At 45.3% G+C, this 24,730-nt stretch overlaps 1 protein-coding gene across 1 annotated transcript in view; it reads left to right on the forward strand.

The window, feature by feature from the left end:
- The window catches only part of VOPP1 (VOPP1 WW domain binding protein), a 36,168-nt gene that overhangs the window by 6,136 nt on the left and 5,302 nt on the right, over positions 1–24,730 (forward strand). Inside the window, exons 4-5 of the mRNA XM_078786209.1 lie at positions 3,933–4,010; positions 23,348–23,481. Coding sequence (XP_078642335.1) covers positions 3,933–4,010; positions 23,348–23,481 — 212 coding nt within the window. The remainder of the gene's footprint in view (positions 1–3,932; positions 4,011–23,347; positions 23,482–24,730) is intronic.

The following is a 24,730-nucleotide window of genomic DNA, read 5'->3' on the forward strand; positions in this document are numbered from 1 at the left end:
GATGCATGGAAATGTAGTGGAGAGTGATTGATGCATGGAAATGTAGTGGAGAGTGATTGATGCATGAAAATGTAGTGGAGAGTGATTGATGCATGGAAATGTAGTGGAGAGTGATTGATGCATGGAAATGTAGTGGAGAGTGATTGATGCATGGAAAGGTAGTGGAGAGTGATTGATGCATGGAAATGTAGTGGAGAGTGATTGATGCATGAAAATGTAGTGGAGAGTGATTGATGCATGGAAATGTAGTGGAGAGTGATTGATGCATGGAAATGTAGTGGAGAATGATTGATGCATGGAAAGGTAGTGGAGAGTGATTGATGCATGGAAAGGTAGTGGAGAGTGATTGATGCATTAAAAGGTAGTGGAGAGTGATTGATACATTGAAAGGTAGTGGAGAGTGATTGATACATTGAAAGGTAGTGGAGAGTGATTGATGCATGGAAAGGTAGTGGAGAGTGATTGACACATTGAAAGGTAGTGGAGAGTGGTTAATGCATGGAAAGGTATTGGTTAATGCATGCATGAAAAGGTTGTGGCAGTGGAATGAGATAGGTACCTGAATGCAATGCAATGGAGTGTGTGTGGATGGGTGATTGATACTGGAGATGGTGCAGTGTCGGCATGTTGGGCCGAATGGCCTCTGTTGCCAACATTCCATGTGTAAAACAACAACAAAATCCCAAAATATCTTAAATTTGCAGGATCAGGCCTGGTTTTATGTGGGTTGGAGGGAGTGAGAGAGGGGAGAGGTTGGAAGCACTCTGATCACGTGACTGCCTGCTTAATGCAGTCAGCCTCTATGAGTAAATCGACAGGGCTGACAGGATGTCCGAGAGGAACGCACACTCACCTACAAGTTGTCTCGCCTGGGTTTGAATCCCGACCCAGCTATAAACTGTCATACAGCTATTTCACAAGCGGAGTGATTCATCAAAAGTAGGTGAGCTATCTCTGGCACCATGGCCAGCAGAGGGCATAGCATCAGTGAGTGGCACGGCCACAATCTCAACCAATGATGTCCCCTGAGGATGCTCGATGGGGCGTCGTCAATGGTGTCACCCAATGATGTCAAATGACAATCTCAACCAATGATGTCCTCTCCCCCGTTTTCTGGTGCATACAAAGAAGTAAATTGACATTAGTTCAACAGAAATTGCAATGAGGTCTCTGTAGCATCAAAATATGTGGCATAGCTCATCCAGTTTCAGATTCCAAAGTGATATTAAAAAATATATATAAAAAAAGGACAAATTGTGAATCAAATAAAGTTGGGCACAAAAAAATTTTTACAATGATAAAATGACCTGTTTTATACAATTTCTCAGGTTGTATGGAAATTGGTACACCTAAATTCTCCTTGAAGCCCCTTTGTGGGGTCTCCCTAGTGAGTTTAGTGATGTTTTCTAATTTTGAGAGTCTCCAAGGACATTTTAAATACCACCCCTTCTCCTCCATCCCTATAGCTATGCTGCGATCAGGCCTGGTCAAAATAACTTGTTGAGGATTGTAAAACATTTGAATTATCATCGAGGGATTGGCACGTACTATGTATTAAAATTCCATTCCATCCTAGAATTTTTAAACGGGCCATCTTTTTATTATACACATGTGAATCTATCATCACAGACAGGTGGACAGGCCTCTCCTTTTTTGGGGAAATTGTTGCTGGGGGAGGGTTACTACCCTTCCAGTCTAGTGCCCTCTGACCCTCTTAGTTCCTCCATGATGTACATGTTCAAGTAACTCCTAACTGGTTAAACTCCCAAAATCCATGCCAGCTGCACACCCCAATTATTTTGTTCCTCCTCACATCCATGGAGCACATTCCTCCTTGGGGCTTCTTCAGTCGTCCTTCCCCGCAGTGCTTCAAGCATGTGGTGCATCACCTTCTCGTGCAATCTCCATCCTTATTTTAAATATTTTCTACCCGATGTAAACCAACCCTCGTGCTTGCAGGTTTTCTCTCTTCCTGTTCTTTAATTCCCTTGATGGTGTCAAACTGTGGCCTCACTGGCTATTTAAATATATATTTCTATTTTTTCCCCGAGTTTATTATTTATTTATTTATGGTTCCAAAACTGGCTATTTAAAATGTATTCTATTTTTTTCCTATTTTTTGATCCAAAACCCCAAAAATGTATGTTTGTCCTATTTGTTTGTTCAAAAACTGGCTTTGAAATATATTTTTCTATTTTTTTCTTAATTATTATTTATTTTATTTATATTTGTTCAAAATTATTATTTATTAAATTATTATTTTTTGTTCTAAACTCGCTATTTAAAATGTATTCTTGCATATGCAGAAAAGTAGGAAAAATACATTTCCATATGTTTTTTTTCTCCTATTTTCCACTTTTTTTTTTGACGGGTGTAGGCATCACCATACTCCTATCTTCTCCCAACCTCTGCCCTCCCTTCACTCCGCAATAGCACGCCATGCATCCTTTTCTCAATTTTCATTTTGGTCCTGCCCAGCCCATGTAAATATAAATAAATGGTGTTGTCTTGCTTCTGGTTCACATTGGTGCTTCAGCATAATGTTTGTTTTTCTTGATCTGAAGACTTTGGACAGCACACTTTCATAATTAAAATGTTATTACCCATCCTAAGTTGCCTGAGGGAATTGGGTCAATCATGATATGTAGAACAGAGTAAGTAGGGTAGACCTCTTCCCCCTTAAAACCTTCTTCTCCAAACCGCTGAATGGATCGATGTAAAATTTTCAACATATGATCTATGACCCATGAGGATATAAGTTTGCAAAACAAAAGTCATCGGTCACATGGTTTGGCAGCCATATTGGATTTAAAAAATTTAATTTAAAAAATCTACTTCTCCGAAACCGCTTTTCCGATCAATACGAAACTTGAAATATATGTTTACATACCGATGGGAGGGAAAATATTTGCAAACTGTGATGTCATCAGTCATGTGGTTTGGTCGCCATTTTGAATTTAAGGAAAAAATGAATTCATCTCTTCCGGAGAACCACTTAACGGATCAATGCGAAATGTCACACATATGATCAACTACTGATATCGGAAAAGTATTTCTTAACTATGATGTCATCGGTCACATGGTGTGTTGACCATCTTGGATTTAAGGAAAATCTTTAAACATTTAAACATCTTTCTCCAGAACTGCTGAACGGGTCAACATGAAATATCATGGATATGATGAATTCCTCATGAGGAAAAAGGTTTCTGAACTATGACGTCATCAGCCACGTGGTATGGCGGCCATCTTGGATTTAATGGAAAAATATTTGAAAATCTATATATTCACAACCGCTGAACGGATCAATCCGAAACTTCATCCATATGATTGACTACACATGAGGATCCTTTTTTGCAAACTATGATGTCATTAGTCACATGCTATGGTGGCCATCTTGGATTTAAGGAAAATCTTTAAAACTCTGTTTCTCCAGAATTGCTGAAAGGGTCGATGGAAAATTTCATATACATGATCAACTCAACATGAGGATTTTTTCCTGAACTCTACATATCCAACAATCGAGTTCTTCATTTCAGACATACTGCAAACTAAAATTGTGATGATATTCTGACAATGTCAGACATGGAAGCCGTTATCGCTGCTTGCAGTTTTGCTGCAACTGCTTGCAGTTCTAGTTTTTTTTTTGGTTTTTTTTTTCAACATGTCTATGAATAGTGTGAGCATCTCCTTTGTACACCTTTTTATTTGTAACACATCACTGTCAATTTGACAATTCATATCATTCATATCATTCATATCATCAGACAATCATTTCATTTCCATGAGATCCTCAGTTTTCCCCAGTTGCTGTAAAAAGCTTCCCACAAACTGCTTGCTTTGTTCACATGACCCATCTACAGACGAACTATAACTAACATTGATGATAAACCTACATAATTACATGCTAATTGGAAAATCATTGTTTGTTGCAGGTGTTCAGAATATGAACAGTGTTGTGGAACCAAATGCTGTCTCCGAGTCATCTCCACGTACCGTATTTGGTACTTTTGGTAAGGGGTTAAATGGTATGCTCTGGCTATCAGTCACATACATATTTTGTTGGTAATGTGTACAAATTTGATTTTTGTAAAGCACAATTTTAAGCCATAACTCTTTCTTAGGGTAGAATTCAACTGGTGAGAGTTCACTGTTGACAAGAACAAACTTAAATCAATGCAATTGAAAGAAATTACTTCCATCACACAGTACACATTATCAGCAAATGCATGTGTTTTGTAGGTTGGATTGGTAAATGTGCAGAATTTTTGGCCAAGTATGTTACCAATGTCCTGGTATCAAGTTTGGGTTTCACCAACATTGACACAGTCTTGGTCTACGTGGCATGTTTCAGATGTGGTTCCAGTTGATTTGTAGAAATCTTATTTTCTTATTTCCCCAGCAATGTATTCATTTAGCACTTTAAGCTTCCATTGGAGGGTGAGGATGTCATCAACATTTTCCGATAAGGTTCAAAGATATTTTGAATCACCGCCTGCGTTTCTTGCTGGCCAATCTAACATCTATCTATCTTTTCCTCAAGGTACTCCAAGATAGTCTGAGCAGTATAAAATGGCATTTACTGTGCATTGGAGCACGAGGATGCACCCCTCCCCCCTCCCCTTCAAATCTCCCCACCCTCATTTTTTTCTCCAATTCTCCCCTCTCACCCCTCCTCCTCAAAGTGTCCTCCACGCTTCCTCTCCCTTTCAACTCTTACCTTCTTCCTCGCGTCTTCCCTCCTCCCACCCCTCAAACAACACCTCACTGAGCCTCATCAAATCACCATCAAACCTTTTGCCCTCCTCCTCCTCCTTCCCTTTCTCCTAGGTCTTCTGAAATCTCTGACACACAATCAACAACTCTCCCTACCTACCCCTCCTCTTCCTCATCTTACCCTACCCCTCCCCTCCCCTCCCCTGTATCTGATGCTCCCCCTTCCTCTTCCTTCACGGTATGGACCTCAAACATCCGGGGCCTTCGCTCAAACCTGATTGATCTCTCCATACAGGTTGCTTCTAACAATCCAGACTTGATCTGCTTAGCAGAAACTCTCCTCCTTCAAGATGTCTCTGATTCCTTAATACCTCTCCCTGGTTACTCCCTCATCCGGTATGATAGACCTGAGCCTCGTCCTGGAGGTGGGGTTGCTATCTTTATAAAAAAAACTCTTCCTCGCTCTCCTTGTACTGCCCTCTCTCCATCTCACCCACAGGAGTACCTCTGGCTACGGCTTCCCCTTCACTCCCACCTTTTGTTTATATGTGTGTTGTACCATCCACCAAACAGTGATGACCCCATCTACATCTCGCTGTCTGATAACATGGACCAACTTCTATCGACTCATCCCAACTCTCTCTTCATCATATGTGGTGATTTCACCTGTCATCAGGCCAGCTGGCTGGGTGTGGCTACCTCTCTCACCAGCCATGGCACCTCAGCAAAGGACTTCTGCGAATCATTGGGACTGACACAATCTGTCAATTTCCCGACCCGGATCTCAGTCAACGGAGCATCTTCTCTGCTGCACTTGGTTATGACAAATTTCCCTGCAAATGTCTGCTGCTCTTCTTCTTCTCTAATCTATTCATCTGACCATATGCTTGTTAAAGTGGACATCTCTCTGGCCATTCTCAGAGAGCCTCCTCAGCGTCGCCAAGTCTGGCATTTCACTCAGGCCAACTGGCACGGTCTTCAAGCAGCCATAAATCATCTGGACTGGTCTCCCATCTCGACTGCCTCTGACATCAACTCATCCTGGGACTTCTTCCAAATAAACTGCTCTCTCTCATGCACAGATTTATCCCATCGCATCTTCAGTTGTCATACCCTTCCCTCCCCTCCCGTCCATGGTACACCGAATCTTGTGGTGAGGCAGTTGCCCTGAAACAACTTGCGTTCACCTCCTGGAAGGCAAATCCAACGGAAGGCAATCTCGTTTCCTTTCAGAAAGCCTGGAACAAGTGTGTGTGATCGGGAAATCTGTGGGAGTGAGAGGGCTTGGTTAAAAAAACACGTGGACACTGCTCGGACTTCCAGGAAAGAAGTCGGTATTTCAAAAAAGTGGATCTGGGATGCATTAACGGGGGTAGAAAAGATCAAGGTTTTGGATCGGGGAAGACAAGAGATGGTGGTGGACAGCCGTTTTAAAGACCTGGAGGAAGGAGTGGGATTGAAGAGAGTGAGGGAGTTTGTTCCAGAGGCGGGAGAAAAGAGGAATGAAAGAGTGAAGGTGAATAAAGAGTCTTGATTTTGGCAGTTTAACCATGAGAGGGTTTCTGGCAGATCTTGTTCGACCTGTTGGAATATTTGGGAGACAGAGCACAGAGAGAGCTGGGGGAGCAAGGCCGGAGTGGAGGCAGTAGCAGACAGAAAGACCACCAACCTGCCTGTGGTGAGTGAGTGAAAGGCCCTTGGAGTTAGCTTCATCGTGGGAGATTCCAATGATTCTGAAAGCTTTGGTTTCAACAGCGTGAAGCCGAGCTAGGTGTGAGGCAGGAGCACCGGCCCAGAGGGGAGAACAGTGTTTAATTGAGCTGCGGATGAAAGCCTTGTATGTGGTGAGGAGCTCAGTTGTGCCAAGGAAGCACTTCGCACAATGGAGGATGCCCAGTCGGCGACTGGCTTTGGAGGCCAGCTTGGAAATGTGGTTTTCCCAGGAAAGATCATTGCAGATCGTGAGACCCAAAAGCTTGAGTGACAGAACTTCTTGGAGTGGATTGCTGAGAGATTGGAGGGTTGTCCAGTCGGTCTTTGTGGAGAGATATAGTAAGAGTGTGAGATTTGTCAGGATTGAAAGACATTTTCCCAGGCCCAGGTTTAACCAGACCAGTTTTCCATTTTCCATTTTCCCAGGTTTGACCAGTCTGATTTTGTCCAGGTCTGCAGAGAGTGAGGTGGCTGCAGACTGCCGATCTGAGCGATGTGGTATGGAGCGGCAGAGAGTGGAGTCATCAGCAAAGAGACAGAGAGGATTTTCCATAGAGTCGAAGAGATCATTGATGAAGACCAGAAAAAGCACCGGGCCCAGAACACTGCCTTGGGGAACTCCAGCCTGAACAGGAAGGGGAGATGAGAGAAAACTTTTCAGGGCCACACGTTGACTATGACCAGAGAGGATGTCCGCAAGCCATGCGTGGAGATTTCCATGGATACCATAACAGGAGAGTTTGGTGAGCAGAGTGGGCTGCCAGACCGTTTCGAAGGCACGTGATATGTCACGGGAGACGGCTCTGATTTTCTGTTTGGCATGCAGGACCTACATCCATTGTTGAGACAACATAAGCAGCATGTCCAGAGTAGAATGACCTGGTCTGAATCCAAATTGATGATCCGAGATGAAGCTATTGGAGAAAAGGAAGGATTTGATGTCAGAAGCGATGATCGATTCCATGACCTTGCTGATTATTGGGAGCAGGCTGATTGGTCTGTAGTTGCAAGGATCTTTTTTTGCCCCTTTTTTGTGTAAAGCGGTAAATTTGGCTGATTTCCAAGCAGATGGCAGATGACCTTGAGCAAAAGAGAGGGTGAAGAGAACAGAGAGAGGGTGAGATGGAGCGGCAGAGCAGGATTTTAGGACACGTGGGCTGATGCCGTCTGGTCCAGTTGCAGAAACAGAGTCGAGGATTGACAGAGACTTCTCCAACTTTTTTTTTTTTTTTTTTTTTTTTGTATACAAGATCGAGGCTCGTGAAAGAGCTAACATTAATCACACAAAAAGACAAACCGACACACAAAACACAAAAAACAAGGGGAGCGGCAGACAAGATGGGGAGAGAGGGGGAAGGACACAAACACAACATTTGAGAGCAGGGACATCGGGAGGACTTGGGGGGAGGTGGGAGAGGATTAAAACATATGAACACTGCAAGGACTCTGGGGTGAATTACCGGGGGTAGAAAAGATCAAGGTTTTCGATGGGGGAAGATGAGAGATGGTGGTGAACAGCTGTTTTAAAGACCTGGAGGGAGGAGTGGGATTGAAGGGAGTGGGGGAGTTTGTTCCAGAGGCGGGAGAAAAGGGGAATGAAAGAGTGAAGGTGGGCAGAGAGCCTAGACTTTGGCAGTTTAACCATAAGAGGGTTGCAGGCAGATCTTGTGCGACCTGAAGGAATATTGGGGGGACAGAGCACAGAGAGAGCTGGGGGAGCAAGTCCGGAGCAGAGTCGGTAGAAGACAGAAAGACCACCAACCTGCCTGCGGTGAGTGAGTGAAAGTCCCTCGGCGTTGACTACATCGCAGGAGATTCCAATGATTCTGAAAGCTTTAGCCTCAACAGCGTGAAGCCGAGCAAGGTGTGAGGCAGGAGCACCAGCCCAGAGGGGGGAACAGTATTCCATTGAGCTGCAGATGAAAGCCTTGTATGTGGTGAGGAGCTCAGGTGTGCCAAGGAAGGACTTCGCACGACGGAGGATGCCCAGTCGGCGACTGGCTTTGGAGGCCAGCTTGGAAATGAGGTTTTCCCAAGAAAGATCATGGCAGATAGTGAGACCCAAAAGCTTGAGCGACAGAACTTCTTGGAGAGGATTGTTGAGAAAGTAGATGGGAGGGTTGTCCAGTCGGTCCTTTCGGAGAGACATTGTAAGAGTGTGAGATTTGTCAGGAGAGAAGGACAAATAGTCCAGGAGCAGCTGGGTACGACTGGGAAAGGTAGGTACAGAGAGAGATGGGTTTGGGACGCAAGATTTTGAGGCAAACAGAGTTGGGGCATTCAGCTTTTTCACATGCGGAGTCAGCTGTGTAGCCGTTTGAGGTAAGGCAGGGGATGGAGGGGGCAACAAACACCAGAAACAGATTTGACCAGACTCCACCAGGATTTGCAGGAAGGAGACAGGTTTGAGAGTTAGGTTTTGAGAGCAGAGCGATATTGTTTTCTGGCTCTGAAGAGGGTAGACACACACTTGTTCTGAGCTTTGTGAAAGGAACTGAGATTACCTTCAGTTGGATTAGCCTTCCAAGAGGTGAAGGCAAGTTGCTTCATGGCAACTGCCTCACCACAAGCTACAGTGTACCATGGGCGGGAGGAAGGTTACGACAACTGAAGACGAGAAGGGATAAATCTGTGCATGAGAGAGGGAGCAGTTTACTTTGGAAGAATTCCCAGGAAGAGTTTATGTCAGAGGCTGTAGAGATGGGAGACTAGTGCAGATGATTGATGGCTGCTTGAAGACCATGCCAGTCAGCCTGAGTGAAATGCCAGACTAGTTGGTGCTGAGGAGGCTCTCTGTAAATGGCTAGAGTGACCTTTAACAAGCACATGATCAGATGAGACGATTGGAGCAGAAGAAGAGCAGCAGACATTTGCAGGGAAGTTAGTCTTGCTTTTGCAGGGAAGTTAGAAGAAGTTTCATGGCTTATGATGTAGTCATTAAAATTGTTTTTTTTTGTGGCTTTTGGAATATTAATGTATTTGTATGCAAGAAAATAATTATTCGTTTTTATCATGAGAGGAAGTTTACATAACTTGCAAAAGGTTTGTCGCTATTTTGAATCGTACCGATTGTTGGGATACCATCAAGGCCATCGTCATCGTGATGTTTCGGGAGTTGTCAATCTGGTCGTGTACACCTACTGTATGGGTAAGGGAGTAATTCAAAAAGCATCGTGAGATTCATAACATCCACTAACAAAATGGTCTAAAGTGCATTATACAGTTCCTACTGAGAGTGAAATTGACACCTTTGATTGCAAGCAATCATTATTTTACAAATCTGGGATATAAACTAAATGAAATGGACTCCATGCAGCATGTCCTTTGGCATCGTACAGTTTGCGAAGGCGTCGAATCAATGATGTTCTATATGTAACCAATTGATTGTTAGATTGGTCAGTAAAGTTAAGCGCACACAGTCAACCATCAACCGGTCAACCCCCTAGTGGTGAAATTCCCAAAATCCAGAATCTCTGCTCAACTCCACTCATCTGTTATCCCGTTCCCTGCCCAGAGGTTTGGCGTGTGCGCGTGTGCGCGTGCGCATGTGTGCGTGCGCGGGTTCCGGGCCCGGGCTGTAACGTTTTCACCATTTGAGCTATTGTGATTAAATTTTCACCAAAGCTTCATGATTTTACGAAGAAGGCAAATTAATAATTTTGACAAAAGTGTCAATGGTCAGCGTCACATAAAATCATCAATTTCATCCAATCGACCTGAAATTTCAATTTACCATTTGAGTTTTATCATCAAATTTTCACCAAAGCTTTGTTATGAGAATATGGAGAAGGTAAATTAATAATTTGGTCAAAAGGTCAAAGGTCAGCGTCACAAATCTCCACTTTTCACCTGATTTACTTGAAAGTGAAAGAATTTGCATATTGTCACAGAATTTGTTAACCAATCAAAAGCTAGAAGCGGATTATTATTATTTTTAGATATAAAGCTCAAAGGTCGAGGCTGCATAAAATCGCCATTTTTCGTTCTGTATTTTTTTTTTAAACAGTTTTCGTTATTTTGAGCATACATAAGAAGAAGAAGACGTCTGAATACAAACGGATGTGGATGGTTTTTACATTTGCAGATACTTTCTAGTTCCTCTTTTTTTTTCTCCACCTGTGAAAACAACTTCCACATTCTATTCAATCTCATTTCTTCCCTTCTGGTCTTGAAGAAAGTTAGTTGTTCACCACCATCCTGTACCATCCCCAATCTAAAATCATATTTTCTACCCTTGTTTATCTCCTCCCACCCCCAGCCCACCTCACTCCAAATTTAGTTCTTTCCTGAATTTCCTTCTGTATCCATCTTGTTCGTCCCATGCCTTCTTCTTGCCCTCATTCTTCCCCACATCCCTTATTTCTCAACGCTTCCTCTCTTTTGTCCTTCAACCCTGATCTTCGTGTTTCTCTCTCTCTCTCTCTCTCTCTCTCTCTCTCTCTCTCTCTCTCTCTCTCTCTCTCTCTCTCTCTCTCTCTCTCTCTCTCTCTCTCTCTCTCTCTCTCTCTATCTCTATCTCTATCTCTATCTCTATCTCTATCTCTATCTCTATCTCTCTCTCTCTCTCGTTCCTTTTGTTCCCTGATCCATTCGATGTTCTTGCTCTTCCACGAGTCTTGTCGCTGTATACAAAATAAAGTTTATTTACCCCAAGTGATGTTCATTATATTCTGGCAGGACACTGTCACAACAACACCGTTAATATCAACAGATTCCACCCCCAGGTGTCGACGTAAATGTGTACGGTGTAGCGCCACCTTGTGGTGGTGGCAGAGAATGATTACAATTTGCTTTTTAAAAATTATTATATATTTAATTTTACCTGGGCAATGCTGAGGTTGAAATATTCTTCACATGGGTAAATTTGGCCTCTTCCCCCTCCTTCCCCCCCCCCCCTTCCTCCCCCCCCCCCCCCCTCTAAAAAAAAAACGGAGAGGCCTGTCAAAGTCTGTCATCATAGTGAGGCAACATTTCTAGCGGGAAGGGACGATGACTAATTGGTCCGTCAGCGAAATGAGTGTTGGGTTCTGCTAGTGCTAGTTATTAATAACCATTTTCATCTTAACCAAGTTGCTTCTATCAAGCGGATTTACATGTAATAAACTTGTGGCAAATGGGATGGCCTACTTTATGGCCCCACTGCAGGATGGGATTCTCTGAATATGGTGTCCTGGCTGCACAGAAATAAAGTGATAGTTTTAAGATTCTCTTATGGGTATCAAACCCCTATTCAGCAACTAAAAGGCAAGTAAGCTTAACATCTGAGCTATCCTGCCATGCCATGCAATCTATATCGAAATAGCTGCTGTGTTTGGACTATGCATGTTATGTATGTATGTATTATGTATTTGTAAATAGGTGGGCGGACCATCGAAGGACTGCCATACACCCATTGGCTGGACATCTGGCCTGACTCCACCCATAATTAAAATCATATGCCCCATTTTTTTTTAAGCTGCACAGACAGCAGGCCTCAGGCCTTAGGCCTAGGTGTCTGTCCATGGCCCAGTGGAATTGAAATGATCCCAGGTATATAACGACGATATATCATATATTCACATAGGCAGTATGCATGTTTTTGTCTAATGTATGTGCATCGGATTATTTTTATTATATTTGAGACAGAATGCGGCAGTGAGCTGTGGCATTATACACTGCCCAAATGAAGGGATGTGTTGATTGGTGCAAAAAGTCTGGCTAAAACCAAAATGATGCCCAAACACCTTCATTTATTTAGTTGGTTTGAAAAGTATAGTTTAAGGGTGTAAAAATGATCGGTTGGAGTTGTAGCAGCATCATTTTTTGTCTTTGTTGTTGTAATAAGTAAATATGCTTGAGCTTTGGTGGATCTTGGGATTTCTGGCACCGGGAGGCGTCCTGGAGAGTTACGAGCAGGTTGTTTAGTTGCTGTTTTAATAAAGGTATTGACTCGGACTTTGGACGTCTTTTCCTTCCATGCTAAATAATTATGGTGTGCAGTGGCGTAGTGATGGTTTGTGGCACTCAGGGCGAAGGTCAAAAAGATCGCCTCCTTCAGGCAGTGACATAGTCAGAAATTCCTATTGAGGGGGCCATATGAAAGGGCGCTAAGCTTCCCCAGTGGGATCAGCAGCAGAGCCCCGGAATCTGTTCAAAATGAGAATAGATTTAGATTATGATCTCCTGAGATGATTCGGCTTATTAACTACAAAGAATCCGGAAGAATTCCGATGTTTCTAAACACGTGCCATGTTAAATTGCATAGAGCAGTTTAATAGGTCCTTCCATGGCATGGTTTTCCTATTACAAAATAAATAACAAAAAGAATGATAACATTGTAACAAAGAATTTATTAATACTAATAATATTAACAACAATGATAATAATCGTACCATTTGGCAATAATAAAACGAACGTATAATCCCCGCCCTGGTCCAAAAAGACCTGAGGCACGGGCGATTTGCACTTCTGGAAGAGGAAGAGACTTCCGAAAGACCCTTCCGGTCGTTCGATTTGGACTCTTCTCTTCTCGGAAGCTCTTCTGCCTCTTCCGTTATCCAGCAGAAGAGGCAGAAGAGAAGAGGTTATACTTACGCAGCAAAACTTGCAAGTGAAAACACAATCTGGATATTTGCATCAACTTGTGATGTGGTGTCATCTTTGTCTAATTCTTCCATCATGAGCACGAGTAATACATGTTTGGCCGCCATCTTGCTTCCCTTCTGCCTGTTCGGCGCAAAGCAATCTTCCAGAAGGGGCTTCTGTCTTCGGAAGAGACCAAATTGCACGCGCCTCTTGGCTTGGTGAAAGGTAAACTAATGCTGAAGCAGTAGAGCAGGCAGGTATGCTACAAAGTAGTTAACAAAAACTACATCAAACATGCATGCAGCATGGTGTGGTATTTCTATGCAGCATGGTGTGGTATTTCTATGCAGCATGGTGTGGTATTTCTATGCAGCAAGGTGTGGTATTTATATGCAGCATGGTGTGGTATTTATATGGCCTATAGACTAGAGCTGATGAGACAGAGCAGCAGAGGAAGGAAAGGAAGTTAAAGAACTCACTTGGCACGTGATCCTGGCCTCGCTGATTGGGACATACACCGTGAGATATCTACATTTGATCGACGTAATTACATAACAAACGTCCAACAGTTGCACCCCTCCATCCCTTGGGCCAATGGGTGATATTCATGTTACCGAGTGCATAACCTCATTATACAAGATGAGGGATCTATGCAGCAGGCAGCCCGATAATTACTAACACCATAACACAGATTTATTTACTGTGCGAGGTGATATAAATAGGAATTAGGAAAAAAGTGAATCCGGAAGGAAAGGAGTTTGTAAACGTCGACATGATGCTTGACACGTAGCACGGAGTTTAAACTGTAAAACGTGGTTCTGAAAGTTGCTTCTCGTGATCTCACGAGTTCGTTGTATTATAATTTCCTAGTGAGGTACCCGTGCTACGCACGGGTGGGAGGCCAGAAGCAAACAGACAATGGAGAAACGGCAAATGCTAAAGCATGAAACCAAAAAATTCCACATTCCTGTAGCACCTTCAGTCAGACATGGACAGCAAGTTCGTGAAGGACTTCCATGAAAAACATACCCGTTCGCAAATAAATGGGTACGTGTGTTTTATTCCCAGTCAATGGCGAATCTGCATATGGCGATCCGCGAATTCACGTTTAGAAAGTAGAAACCGTCACGGCATTTCGTCATTCACTTGAACTCGATATCTCTTTTTTCATTCCAAACAGCATACCTCCAATCACAAATGAAATAACATTAATATAAAAAATAAACTTTTAACAACATTCGTGACATAAACAAATATTTAAATCCTGATGAGAAGTTCCTTACGGTTGGGTGAATACAATTACGAATTCAAAATCGTAATTGTATTCATTCAATTCCAATCATCAATTGATACTTTAACAAAACGATTAACACGATTAACGATTTAACATTACTAATGAATGACGGTTGTATTTTGGATATTATCAAACCCGCACATTGCCGTCATCTGTCCACTTCCGCATTCGCAGAAGGTTCATAATTGTCATCAAAATCTAAACAGTATTTGTAGAATTTCAACAAAAGCCACATCACTGTTCATATCGGTAAATATTATTCCATCGTGTTTGGAAAAACTGGAAAATTGGAAAATTAGAAAAATTGGAAAAACAATACAGCCTATTTTACTCCCATGGATCCCAGGAATACCCACCCAAAATATCGTTGCGGTCGGTTGAGCCGTTTTTGCGGTACCTTCGAATGGACAGAAGGACATTTGGTGAATTATGGTAAGATATACAATACAACCAAATGGAGCATTAAAATGTTGTTTTTTAGGGTGTAATTTGTCGCCCCATCCACCTTGCACCTGGTGCTATCGCCCCTCCGCCCCCCCTCCCCCCACACACCCTCTGCTCCTCACCCCCAATCACTACGCCACTGATGGTGTGTATTTGTGGTGTGTTTCTATCTGTTGCAGGTGTATGACATAATAAGTTAGTGTTGAGTTGAGTGGTGTGTTGGGCTGATGAGATGATCGAGAGTTATTTTAGTCAGGGTTCAAATCCCAATCCACTGTGATGAGAACAGAGGCCTTTCAAGATATTAAATGACCACACACTACGGCTTATGGTGTAATGTCATTAAAATTGTTTATTGTGGCTTTTGGAATATTAATATATTTGTATGCAAGAAAATAATTATTAGTTTTTATCATGAGAGGCTCCCTGGTGTTGGCCTAATGGTTAGGGCGGCGGGCTTGGGATCATCAATGTCTGCTGTCCCTCGGATGATGTTTATAAATGGGTGTCCCATGGACGAGAGTCCCACAATTTTACAATTTTAGAAGAAAAAAAATGCAGATCGATCCCATGGATTATTCATAGGTAATTTTGGTTTTATCCCGGAGCATCATGTGTGTGATGTGTATAGCTGAGTATTTTGTTGACAAATTACTTCCCTCCTGCTAATACTACAGGGAAAGTCTAATGTATTGCACTGTTATATATTGTAAATAATTATTCAGATGTAAGTCATAACTTTGTATGTACGGTACTCCTGTGCGTTGTGTTGAGTTTGTGCGCCCATCTTATTTACGGCTTTTCCCTCTAGTAAATACAATAGGTTTCATGTTTCCTTGTACAAACCATAATTGCTATCTGACGATTGCTAGGAATGTAAGGTAAACTAAGCACTACCTTTGCAGCAGATTTGGTTACAACACAGACCTCATTGCAATGGCGATTTCCTTTCATCCACTGACTGCACTAGGCAAGCAGTCACATGATTATGATCAGGTTGCCTCCAACCAGAGCCGGATATAAGTTTAACAGCCCCCCGGGACATTAGAGTAGTAGAGGCCCCCCGACCCCACCAACCTTGAAACGCTGTGGGGTGCAAGTGGGAAGAGCTGAACTCCGTTACTGTGTATAAATCTATAAACATTTCGCTACAACACTTTTTAAGGCTGAGGAGGAATCAAAAGTAAAAATACTGAAGGTAAGAATAGCAGGATCAGGGTTTTGAGTGCGATTTGAAATGTTGTCTTGGATGCGAGTTGAGTTCATTTTCTGCACCCAGGCCTAGTTATTTGCCGACGGCATCGTCGACACAAACAGTTAAACTGGTTAGGTCCACTGGTGTTGTTACTCCATCATCTTGCAATAATGAAAACCCAAAATTTGATAATTTAGGTATTTTACTGAGGAAGCTTTTTTCACTTGCTTGCTTATCTTTTTGTTTCTTCCGCTTAGCTGCACCACTCTCCATCTTCCGGAACGGCGTCGCTGCTTCCGGAACGAATGAGTGATTGCACACAGAGATGCCAGGTTTTTCTTGGAGCCCCCTCGGAGGGAAATCGTATTTTTTTTCATGTATAAATAATAAGGAACCCATCATATTGTTGTGGTTTTAGAATAAAGGATAATCCCCCTCGTAGGTAGACGCACCACAACATGAAGCCTCGCGATAGTCCAGTTATTTCTTCGTGAATGTAAGCGTAGTCCTTTCCTGTGTTAGTTTTGCGTTGAGCAGGCCCGTGAGTAGGGCGGTCTTTTGGGCTGGAAATGCCACGTGGTAGGCCTTCAACAAGTCTGGCAAGGCCGAAGGGAGGCGCTGCAGAGGGAGTGGCCGGTAAACACGAGCCGCCAATCAGGACTCGAGGGGAGTGGCTAACCTCGGCGATGAGAGGTGGGGCTTGGAACATTCGAGTAAGGCCAGGGCGGAGCCATAAAACCCTGCTCCGAGCCCCCACCTCAGTTCTTAGTCGGAGTCAGAGTTGGAGTTCGGGTCGAGGCATTGATTGAGTCGGAGAGAGAGAACACGCAAGAGAACGAGTCAATTGCATTGCCGGTTATCGTGATTGTACACGAACTTGCCCCGTGCCCCGTGCCCTGCGCTCTGCGCTGTATTAATCGCGCGTTCGAGAAGACGACCCGTGCCGTGCCACAGACGCGTGATCTCTTCCTGCCTGCCTTCTCCTGCAAACGTGCCGTGACTGCCAGAGGGCCACGCCGGGCGAGCTTCCCCGGAGCGACCGACGGCAATGCGCGTTTGGCGCGCGAACTTCTTCTCTTCTTCTCCCCGTGTGCGTGAGTGGGCCCTGTGTCTGGGGATAAGTTAAATTGGTTAAGCTTCTGCTCTGTGTTCCCTTTCCTATTCCTGAATCATTGTACATTGTGTAAATAAATTGTTATTCCTCTTATTTGACCGTTCCCGTCCCTTCCATTGATTGGCCTCGCATGGTACGACTAGAACCGCTCAAATCGGGTTCCATAAAAGTAACGGCACGAGTCACGTGATACGCATACCGCTCAGGCGTACTCGATTAAGCGTGGCTTTTGCGAGGTTCGGTCCCCGCTTTCATGGTAGCGTGGGTTAAAGGTACGTGCGGCGTCGACCCAATACCCTTTTTCATGCTTGCTGCGGAAGTGGCGATTCGGCCTCGTGGACATGAAGACCCAGGGGGAAAAAGGGGTTTAATCCCCCCTTTGTAACGTGGAACGGGCTTCGGGAGATCCGCAACAAATTGGTGTCAGGAGTGGGAAAATTGGACCTAGAGTGCGCTTCACGCACTCAAAATTACGAGTGGACGAAATTTAGTTTGTAAAATCAAAATTTATATTCGTACCATGGCTGGCCATGGCGGTCAAATGCCGGTGGGGGTAGAAGAAGAGGAATTAATGGCCCAGGACCAACAGGAGCAGTTGGTAGAGGAGGAAGTTGAAGTAGGGGCGGCAGCAGGTGAATAAAATGGCGGCGCCTCGCACGTGGCGGCAAACGCCGAGGCCGCGGTGCCAGCGGGTTTGGACATGCCGCTACTTGTGGCGCAAATGATGGCGTACATGAAATAAATGAAGGGCGAATTGAAGGAAACATTGGATGCCCAGGGGGAGAAATCCACCCAGGAATTGAAAGAAATGAAAAATGGATTGGAAAGCAAAATGGACACCCAAAGGGATGACATGAATAAAATGGGTGGTCAAATGGAAAAATTAAGGGAGGAATCCAGGTGTGATATGCAGAAGATGAGGGCAGAGTAAAAAAAAAGGACATTAAAAAAAATGAGGGAGGACATTGGGCGCAGGTAGAGCGAGGAGTTCGCGGTGGTACATGACAGGGTGAAGTGGTGCGGAGAGTGAGGTAGAGCAGAGGCCAGCCAAGTTGACTGGGGCAATGAGAGTCGCGACGCGGGGTGTAGAGAAGCTGGCGATTGTCGCATTGGAAAATAAAATTTTGGGGGCGCCGGCGAAAGCTGAATCGGAAAAAGAAATTTTAGGGGCGCCAACGATCGTCGTAATAGAAAAAGTAATAATGGGGGCTGAAGAGACAGGAGAGAAAGGGAGCAAATCGCGGGAGAAAGAGATGGAATGTGAACAAAGTCTGTGTTTGCACCGTGATGCCGGGCTTGCTAACCCAACAAAAGGTTTGCAGGTGCTGGCGCGGAAGGAGAGCTCCGAGGTGAGTAGTGAAAATGGCCCGAATGTGTTTGGCGCGAACGGGTGTTCGGCGCGCTTGGGACAGAGGTGAGACCAGGGCGCTCGCGATGGGCCCATTGTGCGGTGTGCGAGTGATACTGGTACGGAGCGCGTGGAGCGAGAGAGGTACGCGGTATGAGAGAGAGTGCTTACCGGAGTGTGTGGAGGAGTGTGCAGGAAAAGAGTGTGTTACAGAGTGTGTGCAGGAGTGCACACCAGAGTGTGTTACAGAGCGTGTGCAGGAGTGCACACCGGAGTATGAGCGTGAGTGCGCACCTGGGGGTGTGGAAAAAGTGTGCGATGGCCGAGTGTGCACCGGAGTGTGCGAGGGCCAAGTGTGTGAGAGACGAGTGTGCACCAGAGTGTACGAGTATGGAGTGTGAGGGAGAATGCACACCGGACTGTGTGAGGGAAGAGTGTGTAACAGAGTGTGTGGAAGGCGTGTGGGCACCTGGGTGTGCGAATGTGGAGTGGGTCGCGAGGTGTGAGGACGCGGCTCAAGCATCGACACCAACCGGGGGGGGGGGGGGTGGGAGCGGGGGTAGAGCTTAGCGGGACGAGTAGCATATGTGAGCCCCCGTAAGTTGTGTGCTGCAGGGACCGGAGGGGATCGGTGCCGCGTCGGTCTCACAAGGACCAGCATGCACGATCCGTGGCTCCGGCCCCCGCACTGTATGGTTGGTGCCGTATGGCGGCAAGGCCGATCGGCCGGGTTCAAGCGGAGGTAGGAGTTGTCGGAGCCGCGCACCTTGTCGGGTGAGGTGCTCCAACCGTGGCCGGTTGGGTCACCGTGCATGGGACCACGAGGCCCCGCGCAGGGATGGAGCCCTGAACCTGGGCCCATCAATCCCTCCCCCCTTGGATCGAAAATGCCGGATGGACACCACCTACAGGCGACCAACCACCCGCATGGATCGCTCGGCCCTTCGAGGCCGAGCTGTGATGACGTACATCCACTTGGAGATGCTCATAGTTTAGCGGAATGATGAGAGTAGTGTACCCCACGTGGGGGAATGGTCCTGACCATTCCTCGCCCGGGGGAGGGGGGGGCATGAGCATTAGTTTATGGGGATGGCAGTGTTAGGCACATGGGGGTGCCAGCAATGGTTGCCTCCATGGGGCACCGAAGCTAGCCGAGGGAGGGCTAGGATAATGTTAGGGAACTAGAAGACTTTAGAGACATAAGATTTAAGTAGACACCTGACCTATAGAGGGGACGTAGAGAGGTTCGGTGGTTCATAAAGAACAGGGTGTGCATAGTTTAAAGGGACGACGTGAAAGCACGAGTTTAGGGGAAATTAGTTAGATATATGATGCTCTGTGTTTGGTGAAATGTGGTTGAGAATAACCGGAGTTGTGTGGTAGTGTGAATCGAATTGCATGGTGTGTAAACAAAAGGTGTGTGGAAAGTAATGGTGTGTGAGATAAATGGTGTGCGAGATATTTGGTGTGGAATGCTTGGTGTGGAAGTAAAAGGTGTGGGAATGCATGGTGCGAAGGATCGAATGGGGGAGAGTGGAACCCATTCATGAAAGCCCGGGGTGGGTATTGTAAAGCCAGGTAGAGGGCGTAGGTAAATTGTATGGATATTGACGCCTGTGGTGCGAGTAGTGGAAAAGAAGTGCTTTGTTGGGTGCAGTAGTCTGTGGAATGGCTGTGCGTGTGGCTTAATTGGTGAGTATAGTTATTGGAGCACTCCACCACTGGTAGTTTGTTGGCCAGGTGAGGCCGTAGGTAGGCTCTGGGAGCCAGTTAGGGTAGTTGTAGTGTGAGTGGGGCCCGAGGATCCCAGGAGAGGACCCGGGTTGCCCGATGCCAAAGTGGGCACAGAGGGGGTAAGAGCCAGGGAGGGTCTTCTCCTATTAGGTAGTCGCAAGGAGCAGGTAAGCTCGGGTTGCGGCTTCAGTGGCGGAGGTGCGCAGGTAGGTAGACCTGCTGGTAGGGCCACATGACCCAGCCACAAAATTGTGCGAGAGCACAGACTGAAAATTTGTTGGGTGTGAGACCCAAATTCGGAGGGCACCACAGTGTGGGCAATGAGAATTCAGGTTCTTCGAACCACATAGTTTAAAGAGGCCGATTGGCAGGGTATGACCCTGGGTAGTGTAAAAGAGTAATGCCATTAGTGTAGTTAGGATGAGAAATCCCTTCACACCATCCACGGCCATTCACCAAGGAGAACGAGCTCCACACCAAGGCTCTGTGAACGATTGGAAAGTAAGACGCGTCAGGACGTAATGAGACATTGTGTTTGTTCCATCCCTTCCTTCTTGGGAGGAATTGGGAGACGAATGTGGTATAGAGGGGGATATGGGAGACAAGACGTAGTGACGGATTCTAAATACAAGGGGGGCTAGGGTAGTGTAGCCAACGGTGGGGGGTACAGACGGTTATGGACGAGCCTGCTCTGCCCGCTCTTCCGCGTCCCTCACGCCGCACCACCTTGTTTTTATGTGTGCCGCTGCGTCTTTTCCGCTTGCTTGTTGTGCCTTGTCTCTCCCCCCCGCCCCAGGACCATTATGGTGGCAGCACATTGCTGCCATGTCCTTTTGCTGCACCCTTGTCACACTTAAGGACCACAAGCCTTGTGGCCTCACACCTCTGCTGTGCAGCATCTTGCTGCAAAATCATCTTGCACCTTTGGACCACTTGGTTGAGTGGCATTGATGCCACGCAGTTGGACCACGTGAGAACGGCCCTGCTGGCCAAATAAAAGCATTTTCACTTATTATTGTGTGCTAGGGATAACGAAGTTCTGCAAGTTTAGATGGCCCTGATGCTTCAAATGGCCTGTAGGACGGTCAGGGGGCCAGCCGGTTTGTTAGACGCACACAGAAGAAGCAAGATGCAAGCAGCAAGTGCCACATTGAGTGTTTTGTTGTGTTTTCTCTCCCCTCTAATCTTCTCCGCCAAAAGTACAGGTCCTGGGTCATAGCATTGTAAATAAAGTTAAGTTCTATGCTTGTAAATATAAGAATGTGCCCACCGGCTATGTGTTTAGTTTGAAATTCCGGAAATACTCGGGTAGTTGTGGGCGTGAAACTGTTAGGTAGCTGCTCAACGCAATAGGAGGGACATATATAGTGCTAAAACTGTCGCACACATGGGTCAGAATAAATGCTAGGGGGAACCACACCTATGTGTCACATTTAAATGTAATATTAATTTTGCATGTCAGGCTCTACTGGTCGTTCCATTGGTAGGTTCGACTCGGTACGAGTCTGGTGAGAGAGGGGTGTAGTGTTGTGGTTTTGGAATAAAGGATAATCCCCCTCGTAGGTAGACGCACCACAACATGAAGCCTCGCGATAGTTCAGTTATTTCTTAGTGAATGTAAGCATAGTCCTTTTCTGTGTTAGTTTTGCGTTGAGCAGGCCTGTGAGTAGGGCGGTCTTTTGGGCTGGAAATGCCACGTGGTAGGCCTTCAACAAGTCTGGCAAGGCCGAAGGGAGGCGCTGCAGATAGAGTGGCCGGTAAGCATGAGCCGCCAATCAGGGCTCGAGGGGAGTGGCTAACCACGGCGATGAGAGGTGGGGCTTGGAACATTCGAGTAAGGCCGGGGCGGAGCCATAAACCCTGCTCCGAGCCCCCACCTCAGTTCTCAGTCGGAGTTGGAGTTCAGGTCGAGGCATTGATTGAGTCAGAGAGAGAGAACGTGCAAGAGAACGAGTCGATTGCATTGCCGGTTATCGTGATTGTACACGAACTTGCCCCATGCCCTGCACTCTAACTTGCTCTGCCCTGCACGTATTAATCACGCGTTCGAGAAGACGACCCCTGCCGGCCACAAACGCACGATCTCCTCCGGTCTGCCTTCTCCTGCATACATGCCGTGACCACCAGAGGGCCACACCGGGCGAGCTGCCCCCGAGCGACCGACGTCAAAGCGCATTTGGCGCGCGAACTTCTTCTCTTCTTCTCCCCGTGTGCGTGAGTGGCCCCTGTGTCTGGGATTTTAAGTTAAATTGGTAAGCTTCTGCTCTGTGTTCCCTTTCCTATTCCTGAATCATTGTACATTGTGTAAATAAATTGTGTTATTCCTCTTATTTGACCGTTCCCGTCCCTTCCATTGATTGGCCTCGCATGGTACGACTAGAACCGCTCGAATCAGGTTCCATAAAAGTAACGGCACGGGTCACGTGATACGCATACCACTCGGGCGTACTCCTATTAAGCGTGGTTTGTGCGAGGTTCGGTCCCCGCTTTCATGGCAGCGTGGGTTAAAGGTACGTGCGGCGTCGACCCGATACCCTTTTTCATGCTTGCTGTGGAAGTGACTATTCGGCCTCGTGGACACGAAGACCCAGGGGGGAAAGGGGTTTAATCCCCCTCTTGTAACGTGGAACGGGCTTCGGGAAATCCGCAACAATATCATCACCTACAGGATTCAGCCTACTTTCATCATTTGTGGTTGTGTGATTGCGTCATTTTGAAAATTGATGATGCCGATCCTTCGATAAAAGGTCACGTGACTCATGTGGTATGTCATTCGTTTGTTCTGAATTACTTTGTGTTTTTAATTAAACCTTGGGTTATTTGTTTTAGACCTTGAATTATTATTGTCTTCCTTCTTTGCTAACTTTGAGACATGGGAATGAATAATAGTAGCTTTATAAATAAATTAATGTACCGTATGTTTTTTGTGGGCCCCTTGGAGCTTGGACCCTGGACAAATGTCCCGTTGATCCTCCCCTAAAGCCTCCAACCCCTTAACCCACCCTAAACCACAAAATTATTGAGTGCACTCTACAAGTCTTCTATTTATAGGTAGGTTGAAATTTTGTTACAATTATTTTATGAATAGTTACCCTTGGTAAGATTACAAAATGTGAAATGCAATTCCACCTACTGTCTTTGATTTGTCGTTCCATTGGATTTTTCTTTCATCAAATGTGGACACCCATGTTTGTGAGTACACGAGTTGTGTGTGCATCTGCTTTCCAGGCTCTGTTTGCTACTGGGCACCCTTTTTTGCTGTGGCTCTGGCATGTGGTTAAAAAGGAGACTCCTGGGTACTCATGGAATAACTGCACAGCCCCCACTCTTTGTTACTCGCCAGGCTGATTCGGGCAGCAGAGGTAGGCAAGTCTTTCTTTGTTCGGCCTAATACCACTTGGGGGCGCAAACGACATTGCAAAATATTTTTCTTGTATCGTGTGCTTTTCTACCCAATGAATTCCATGTTGTTTAGACATAAAGATTTGCCCTTAGGCCTTCACAGACATGCCCTTAGGCCTTCTTTTTCTGCTTCGTATTGAAATTTTACCTTTAAAAAAAATTCCAGCATCAGTCGTGTTTCCAGTCTTCTTTAGATATGCTTCAATAATCCTTTGAATGTTGCTGCCAATCTTCTGATTGCTTGAAACGGTACCATGTGCTTTATTGTAGCTTTTAGTGCTCTTAGTCGAAGCATGGAAAACTAGACAGTTGTGAAAGTTAGTATCAGTGTCGGAAGAATGGATGCCATCGATAGGACGTTGATCGAAATGTGCTAACCGCCGTGGAATGCAATGGGGAGCTGTCGTTGCAGGTGTTGCATTATTCATCGGTGAAAAAAGAGGCTCTTTTGCTCAGACTAAAGGTTTTGCACTCAAAACGTCATCTTCTCATTTCCCGCAGCCTTTAGCATATTCGATCAACATTATTATATATATTTCAATATTTCAAGAAATAATATATATTTCGAAATTTCAAGATTTCGTCCATTGATCAACTCTATGCATGTATGCATGCATATAACTAGATCTTGGAGGATTTCAAAATTTAATGAATTTGTTGAGTTTGTTCGATGTTGAGCCTAGGGTAACTTAGCTGCTCTGTCTTTGGGAGGTGCAATAGCACCAATCAAGGTTCAAAGAAAAGATCATCTAGATCAGAGAAAGTGGTGATTACTTGCCATGAAAAGAACATTTCTATTGCAAATCGGCCCAGTTTTGCAAGGTGAACGCGTTCCAAAAATTTATTGCAATTTTGTTGTTACTTGTCTGTTCAATGTGAGACCACTTGTAAAGTTAGACGTAGGGGAAGGGGGTGGTAGTTGTTTACTTGTTATTCAACCAGACTGGTCAATATTATTAGGATATATATATATATATATATACTAGCTTGGCTCGGCTCGCTACGCTCGCCTCACCGCGCGTCGTTACTGGGGAGCGGGCTTATTTTAGCTGAGGATAATGACTGTACCTGAGTTGTGTTGTGTTGTGTGTTAAATACTTTACCTCACCACCAAGTAATTCAAAACACCTCACCACCACATTATGAAAAACGCCTCACCACCAAGTAATTCAAAACACCTCACCATCACGTAATTCAAAATACCTCACC

Source organism: Myxine glutinosa, chromosome 10, assembly GCF_964187855.1.
Source record: "Myxine glutinosa chromosome 10, kmMyxGlut1.1, whole genome shotgun sequence".
NCBI classification, from domain to species: domain Eukaryota; kingdom Metazoa; phylum Chordata; class Myxini; order Myxiniformes; family Myxinidae; genus Myxine; species Myxine glutinosa.